This window comes from Heterodontus francisci, chromosome 19, assembly GCF_036365525.1.
Source record: "Heterodontus francisci isolate sHetFra1 chromosome 19, sHetFra1.hap1, whole genome shotgun sequence".
In the NCBI taxonomy this organism is placed as follows: domain Eukaryota; kingdom Metazoa; phylum Chordata; class Chondrichthyes; order Heterodontiformes; family Heterodontidae; genus Heterodontus; species Heterodontus francisci.
In genome coordinates, this window is record NC_090389.1 from 67021274 (window position 1) to 67029345 (window position 8072).

Genomic DNA, 8072 nt, shown 5'->3' on the forward strand with positions numbered 1-8072 from the left:
CTCTGCAAGAGCAACTCAGCTAGTCCCGTTCCCCCACCCTTTCCCTGGAGCAATTGTTTTCTCTTTAGGCGCTTATCTAATTCCAAATTGCACCATCCAAGTACCAGGCAATGACCATCAACAATAAGAGATAGTCTAACCACCTCCCCTTAACATGTAATGGCATTACAATCATTGAATCCCCCACCATCACTATTGACAAGAAACTTAACTGGACCAGCCCCATAAATACTGTGGCTACAAGAGCAGTCAGAGGCTGGGTATTCTGTGGCGAGTGACTCACCTCCTGGCTGCCCAAAGCCCTTCCACCATCTACAAGGCACAAGTCCGGAGTGTGATAGAATACTTTCCACTTGCCAGGATGAGTGCAGCTCCAACCAGACACAAGAAGCTCGACAGCATCCAGGACAAAGCAGCCCACACGACTGACACACCATCCACCCCCTCTACTATTGATGCAGTGTGGCTGCAGCATGCACCATTTACAAGATGACTGCAGCAGCTCGCCAAAGTCTCTTCAGCAGCACCTCCTAAACCCGCGACCTCTACCGCCTAGAAGGAAAAGGACATGGGAACACCACCATCTCCAAGTTCCCTCCCAAGTCACACAGCATCATAACTTGGAACTATACCACCATTGCCTCATCACTGGATCAAAATCCTGGAACTCACTCCCTAAAAGCACTGTGGGATTACCTTCACCACACAGACTGCAGTGGTTCAAGAAGGCAGCAGACCACAACCCTCTCAAGCGCAATTAGGGATGGGGAATAAATGCTGGCCTTACCAAAGACACCCACATCCCTAAATGAATTAGTAAAAAAATTCAGTTTACAAGAGAGAAACAGAGGATTTCAGTCCAGTTTTATGACCATTATTTTGGTACTAATAGCAAAAACCCACTTTAAGATATAATTCCACGTATGGAGGATTAAAAAAAAAGACGTCTTACTCATTCAACAGCTCATTTAGTTTATCCAGTGAATAACTGAGCCACACATGTAGGTTTTGGGTTTGGTATCAAGTCTGTGCCGAGTGAGCTGATCACCCCTAGAGCAGCTGGCCTGGAGAAAGAGGAACAGGGCAGTAATCTCACTCCTGATCACTATCCAGTGGCCACTGCTAAATATGCAAGCTTACGTATGCCCCTGCCCCTGCCTGTCATCCAACCGCACCTCCCCCCCACCCCGCTCCAATCCTACAGCTTCACTCTCCATTTTGGTCTCATTCTGCCCTGCCCTTGGTCACTCCCTTCCCCACCCCCATCTCCTGCCTTACCCTCATCCCCCTTCCTCGCCCTCCCACACCCCCCAATTGCCTCACCCTTGGCCTCCCCCCCCACCTCCCAACACCTTCCACACCCCCCCTTCCCCACCTTCGATCATCCCTCCCCCACCCCCCTTCCCCATCCTCAGTTCCTACCCACCACATCCCCATCCTCACTTCCCAAACCTTGTTCCCCTCCCAGGTTCTTCGCTACCCTCAGTCGACCCACCTCACCACCACCCCCCCCCCTCCCCCGCCACTTCCAATCATGGAACCGACAAAGGATCCAATGGCATTACGAGAAGGAAAGAGAAGATGGCAAGAACCTTTATGTAAAAAGCACGTCAATAACAGGAACAAAGGTGTCGTTATTTTTCCCAATGGCATGCTCCATTTACAGGAACACAGTTTGTAATCCACTAAACAGGACTCAGTCCTCTGCACTCATCACTACAGGCTCATTACTATGAAGGAGTGAGAGCAGGAAGTTATATTGGTAAAAATTAAAGTTGTCTTAACTCAAGAGTTTTGAATAATATTTCCAGCCATTCAAAATGTGCACGTCTTTGCTTCCACAGATTGTAACGAAAATAGTCTACATTTTGAAGGGAATGCACAAACTCAAAATATGCTTTGGTGTCTTATTTTGGGGAAGAAATATTACTATAACCCTGAAAAAGAGTTTGTAAAAGAAAAGACCCACACTGTGACTTCCATTCTTTAATACCTGAGTTGTGGAGTACTTTTCTGCCAAGCTGATTGGTTGCTGGAATATGGGTATCCCTTCTGTGAAGCACAACGCTGGAAAGGCAAACCAGTAGTAGAAATGATACTTTTTCAAATCCTGTAAAACATAGTTTCAATAAAACAAATTAGCTCTCAAAAATAACATTTTTCAAAATGAACAGCATTAAAAATGAATACAAAATATTTTCCAATTTCACAGAACATTCACACATTTGATAATCAGTTCCGAAGAAGGGTCACTGACCTGAAACGTTAACTCTGCTTCTCTTTCCACAGATGCTGCCAGACCTGCTGAGTGGTTCCAGCATTTCTTGCTTTTATTTCAGATTTCCAGCATGCGCAGTATTTTGCTTTTATTTTATATAAGTGGAGTTGGGTACTTTGTTCATGGTATGAATACAATGGAAGAGGCAAAGCATTCAACAGTGTAGGGCATCAGAAAAGAGCCATTTCCTGTCTTCAACAGACATCCTCATGTATATAGTTAAAGCAGAATCACTAGCTATGTCTTGCTTTCATAATAGAGTGTTGAAACCAATTTTAGAGCTCCTACCATAACCTGTGCAGAGATCATCTAACAGCGCAAACTGGGAGTCTAACCTCCTGGTTTATATGGTTCAGTGACTCAAGTCCACAATTGTCCTAAACAAAAGGAAATTACGCTTCCAAAGTACATCAGTGTAAATGTTTAGACAAACTTCAAATAACTTGCTCACGAGTGTGGACCTTATCAGAGACACCAGTAATGGCAGCAGAGGATAATAGAAATAGAGAGGGAGGGAGGAGAGGGGGAGAGGGGGGGGAGAGAGGGGGGGAGAGAGGGGGGGGAGAGAGGGGGGGGAGAGAGGGGGGGGAGAGAGGGGGGGGAGAGAGGGGGGGGAGAGAGGGGGGGGAGAGAGGGGGGGGGAGAGGGGGGGGAGAGGGGGGGGAGAGGGGGAGGGAGAGGGGGGGGAGGGAGAGGGGGAGGGAGAGGGGGGAGGGAGAGGGGGAGGGAGAGGGGGAGGGAGAGGGGGAGGGAGAGGGGGAGGGAGAGGGGGAGGGAGAGGGGAGGGGAGGGAGAGGGGGAGGGAGAGGGGGAGGGAGAGGGGGAGGGAGAGGGGGAGGGGAGGGGAGGGGGAGGGGAGGGAGGGGAGGGGGAGGGGAGGGGGAGGGAGGGGGAGGGAGTGGGGGAGGGAGTGGGGGAGGGAGTGGGGAGGGAGTGGGGAGGGAGTGGGGGAGGGAGTGGGGAGGGAGTGGGGAGGGAGTGGGGGAGGAGTGGGGGAGGGAGTGGGGGAGGGAGTGGGGAGGGAGTGGGGGAGGGAGTGGGGGAGGGAGTGGGGGAGGGAGTGGGGGAGGGAGTGGGGGAGGGAGTGGGGGAGGGAGTGGGGGAGGGAGTGGGGGAGGGAGTGGGGGAGGGAGTGGGGGAGGGAGTGGGGGAGGGAGTGGGGGAGGGAGTGGGGGAGGGAGTGGGGGAGGAGTGGGGGAGGGAGTGGGGGAGGGAGTGGGGGAGGGAGTGGGGAGGAGGGGGAGGGGTGGGGGAGGGAGTGGGGGAGGGAGTGGGGGAGGGAGTGGGGGAGTGGGGAGGAGTGGGGAGGGAGTGGGGGAGGGAGTGGGGGAGGGAGTGGGGGAGGGAGTGTGGGAGGGAGTGGGGAGGAGTGGGGGAGGGAGTGGGGGAGGGAGTGGGGGAGGGAGTGGGGGAGGGAGTGGGGAGGAGTGGGAGGGTGGGGGAGGGAGTGGGGGAGGGGAGTGGGGGAGGGAGTGGGGGAGGGTGTGGGGAGGGAGTGGGGGAGGGAGTGGGGAGGGAGTGGGGGAGTGGGGGAGGGAGTGGGGGGAGGGAGTGGGGGAGGGAGTGGGGGTGGGAGTGGGGGAGGGAGTGGGGTGGAGTGGGGGAGGGAGTGGGGGGTGGAGTGGGGGGAGGGAGTGGGGGAGGGAGTGGGGGAGGGAGTGGGGGAGGGTGTGGGTGGGGTGTGGGGAGTGGGGGTGGGGGTGGTGGGGGTGGGTGGGGGGGGAGTGGGGTGGGGGTGGTGGGTGGTGGGAGGTGGGGGAGTGGTGTGGGGGGTGGGGTGTGGGGGTGGGTGGGGGTGGAGGGTGTGGGGGTGGGGTTGGGGGTGGTGTGGGGTGGGTGTGGGGGAGTGGGGGAGGGTGTGGGTGGGAGTGGGGGAGGGAGTGGGGGTGGAGTGGGGGAGGGAGTGGGGGGGAGTGGGGAGTGGGGGAGGAGTGGGGGAGGGGTGGGGAGGGTGGTGGGGGAGGGAGTGGGGGAGGGAGTGGGGGAGGGAGTGGGGGAGGGGTGGGTGTTGGGGGAGGTGTGGGTGGGGGGAGTGGGGGGGGAGTGGGGGAGGGAGTGGGGGAGTGAGTGGGGTGGGTTTTGTGGGTGGAGTGGGGAGGTGTGGGGTTGGGTGTGGGGGTGGGTTGGTGTGGGTGGTGGGAGTGGGGGAGGGTGTTGGGGGGTAGGTGTGGGGGAGGGAGTGTTGGTGGGTGGGTTGTTGGGTTGTGGGTTGTGTGGTTGGTGGGGAGTGGGTGGAGGGAGAGGGTGTGGGAGGAGTGGGGGGAGGGTGATGGGGGAGGGAGTGGGAGTGATGGTGGAGGGAGTGGGAGGAGAGGGGAGGGTGGAGAGGAGAGGGGGAGAGGAGAGGGGAGTGAGTGGGTGGAGTGGGAGGAGGGAGAGGAGGTGAGGGAGGAGAGGAGGAGAGGGAGATGGAGAGGAGAGGAGAGGGAGGGAGAGGGAGTGGAGAGGGAGTGTGAGGGAGGAGTGGGAGGAGTGAGGGAGGGGAGGGAGGGAGGAGAGGGGGAGAGGGAGTTGGGAGAGGGAGAGGAGAGGGAGAGGGAGAGGAGAGGGAGGGAGAGGAGAGGGTGTTGGTTTGAGAGGAGTGGTTGGGTGGTTGGGAGGAGAGGGAGAGGAGAGGTGAGGGATGGAGGAGGAGGAGAGGGAGAGGGAGAGGAGAGGAGGGAGAGGGAGGAGGGAGAGGAGAGGGAGAGGGAGAGGGAGTGGGAGAGGAGAGGAGTGAGGGAGAGGGAGGAGGGGGAGAGGGAGGGAGGAGGGAGGGAGAGGGAGAGGGTGGGGGGGAGTTGGTGTGGTGTTGGGTGAGGGGAGGGAGGAGAGGGAGTGGGGAGGAGAGGGAGAGGGAGGAGGGGAGAGGGAGGGAGGGAGTGGTGATGGAGGAGTGGAGAGGGAGGAGGAGGGTGGAGAGGGAGAGGGAGGAGAGGGGGAGGGTGTTGTGTGGGTGTGTGGGTGGTAGGGTGTGAGGGGAGAGGTGGAGGGAGAGGGAGAGGGGGAGAGGGAGAGGTGAGGAGGGGAGAGGGAGAGGGAGAGGGAGGGAGGAGAGGGAGAGGGAGGAGAGGGAGGAGAGTGGAGGAGGGAGGAGGAGGAGAGGAGAGGGAGGAGAGGGAGAGGGAGGAGGAGTGGGAGGAGGGGAGAGGGAGGAGAGGGAGAGGGAGGAGAGGGAGAGGGGGAGAGGGAGAGGGGAGAGGGAGGGGAGGAGGGGAGAGGGAGGGAGAGGGAGAGGGAGGAGAGGGAGGAGGGAGGAGAGGGAGAGGGAGGAGGGGAGAGTGGGGGAGAGGGAGGAGAGGGGGAGAGGGAGGAGAGGGAGGAGAGGAGGAGAGGGAGGGAGAGGGAGAGGGAGGGAGAGGGAGGAGAGGGAGGAGAGGGAGGAGAGGGAGGAGAGGGAGGAGAGGGGGGAGAGGGGAGAGGGGGGAGAGTGAGGAGAGGGAGGAGAGAGTGAGAGGGGGGAGAGGAGTGAGAGGGGAGGAGAGGGGGAGAGGGAGGAGAGGGAGAGAGAGAGAGGGGGAGAGGGAGGAGAGGGGGAGAGGGAGGAGAGCGGGGGAGAGGGAGGGAGAGGGGGGAGGGAGAGGGGGAGAGGGGGGGAGAGGGGGAGAGGGGGAGAGAGGAGGAGAGGGGAGGAGAGGGAGGAGAGGGGGAGAGAGAGGGAGCGGGAGGAGAGGGAGGAGAGGGGGAGAGGAGGAGAGGGAGGGAGAGGGAGGAGAGGGGGGGAGAGAGAGGGAGAGGGGGAGAGGGAGGGAGAGGGGGAGAGGGAGAGAGAGGGAGAGGGAGGAGAGGAGAGGGAGGAGAGGAGAGGAGAGGGGAGGAGAGGAGAGGGAGCGGGGGAGAGAGAGTGAGCGGGGAGAGAGAGGTGAGGAGGGGGGGAGAGGAGGAGCGGGGGGAGAGGAGAGGGAGCGGGGGAGAGAGGAGTGAGCGGGGAGGAGAGGGAGGTAGGACGAGGGAGGAGAGGAGGAGCGGGGGGGAGAGAGAGTGAGCGGGGGGAGAGAGAGTGAGAGGGGGAGAGGAGAGTGAGCGGGGGGAGAGAGAGTGAGCGGGGGGGAGAGAGAGGAGCGGGGGGAGAGAGAGGAGCGGGGGGGAGAGAGAGGAGCGGGGGGGAGAGAGAGGAGCGGGGGGGGAAGAGAGGAGAGCGGGGGGGAGAGAGAGTGAGCGGGGGGGAGAGAGAGTGAGCGGGGAGAGAGAGTGAGCGGGGGAGAGAGAGTGAGCGGGGGGGAGAGAGAGTGAGCGGGGGGGAGAGAGAGTGAGCGGGGGGAGAGAGAGTGAGCGGGGGGGAGAGAGAGTGAGCGGGGGAGAGAGAGTGAGCGGGGGGAGAGAGAGTGAGCGGGGGGGAGAGAGAGTGAGCGGGGGGGAGAGAGAGTGAGCGGGGGGAGAGAGAGTGAGCGGGGGGGAGAGAGAGTGAGCGGGGGGGAGAGAGAGTGAGCGGGGGGGAGAGAGAGTGAGCGGGGGGAGAGAGAGTGAGCGGGGGGGAGAGAGAGTGAGCGGGGGGGAGAGAGAGTGAGCGGGGGGGAGAGAGAGTGAGCGGGGGGGAGAGAGAGTGAGCGGGGGGGAGAGAGAGTGAGAGCGGGGGGGAGAGAGAGTGAGCGGGGGGGAGAGAGAGTGAGCGGGGGGGAGAGAGAGTGAGCGGGGGGGAGAGAGAGTGAGCGGGGGGGAGAGAGAGTGAGCGGGGGGGAGAGAGAGTGAGCGGGGGGGAGAGAGAGTGAGCGGGGGGGAGAGAGAGTGAGCGGGGGGAGAGAGAGTGAGCGGGGGGGAGAGAGAGTGAGCGGGGGGGGAGAGAGAGTGAGCGGGGGGGAGAGAGAGTGAGCGGGGGGGAGAGAGAGTGAGCGGGGGGGAGAGAGAGTGAGCGGGGGGGAGAGAGAGTGAGCGGGGGGGAGAGAGAGTGAGCGGGGGGGGAGAGAGAGTGAGCGGGGGGGAGAGAGAGTGAGCGGGGGGGAGAGAGAGTGAGCGGGGGGGAGAGAGAGTGAGCGGGGGGGAGAGAGAGTGAGCGGGGGGAGAGAGAGTGAGCGGGGGGGAGAGAGAGTGAGCGGGGGGGAGAGAGAGTGAGCGGGGGGGAGAGAGAGTGAGCGGGAGGAGAGTGAGGGGGGGAGAGAGAGTGAGCGGGGGGGAGAGAGAGTGAGCGGGGGGGAGAGAGAGTGAGCGGGGGGGAGAGAGAGTGAGCGGGGGGAGAGAGAGTGAGCGGGGGGAGAGAGAGTGAGCGGGGGGGAGAGAGAGTGAGCGGGGGGGAGAGAGAGTGAGCGGGGGGGAGAGAGAGTGAGCGGGGGGGAGAGAGAGTGAGCGGGGGGGAGAGAGAGTGAGCGGGGGGGAGAGAGAGTGAGCGGGGGGGGAGAGAGAGTGAGCGGGGGGGAGAGAGAGTGAGCGGGGGGGAGAGAGAGTGAGCGGGGGGGAGAGAGAGTGAGCGGGGGGGAGAGAGAGTGAGCGGGGGGGAGAGAGAGTGAGCGGGGGGGAGAGAGAGTGAGCGGGGGGAGAGAGAGTGAGCGGGGGGGAGAGAGAGTGAGCGGGGGGGAGAGAGAGTGAGCGGGGGGGAGAGAGTGAGCGGGGGGGAGAGAGAGAGTGAGCGGGGGGGAGAGAGAGTGAGCGGGGGGGAGAGAGAGTGAGCGGGGGGGAGAGAGAGTGAGCGGGGGGGAGAGAGAGTGAGCGTGGGGGGAGAGAGAGTGAGCGGGGGGGAGAGAGAGTGAGCGGGGGGGAGAGAGAGTGAGCGGGGGGGAGAGAGAGTGAGCGGGGGGGAGAGAGAGTGAGCGGGGGGGAGAGAGAGTGAGCGGGGGGGAGAGAGAGTGAGCGGGGAGGGAGAGAGTGAGCGGGGGGGAGAGAG

At 61.7% G+C, this 8072-nt stretch overlaps 1 protein-coding gene across 3 annotated transcripts in view; it reads right to left on the bottom strand.

Moving 5' to 3' along the window:
* The window catches only part of atg7 (ATG7 autophagy related 7 homolog (S. cerevisiae)), a 202028-nt gene that overhangs the window by 176537 nt on the left and 17419 nt on the right, over nucleotides 1-8072 (bottom strand). For 2 of the 3 annotated variants that reach the window (XM_068051846.1, XM_068051845.1), the window contains exon 5: nucleotides 1994-2110. The exons of the other annotated variant lie outside the window; for it this stretch is intronic. In XM_068051846.1, the coding sequence (XP_067907947.1) occupies nucleotides 1994-2110 (117 nt within the window). The remainder of the gene's footprint in view (nucleotides 1-1993; nucleotides 2111-8072) is intronic. 3 annotated transcript variants of the gene reach the window in all.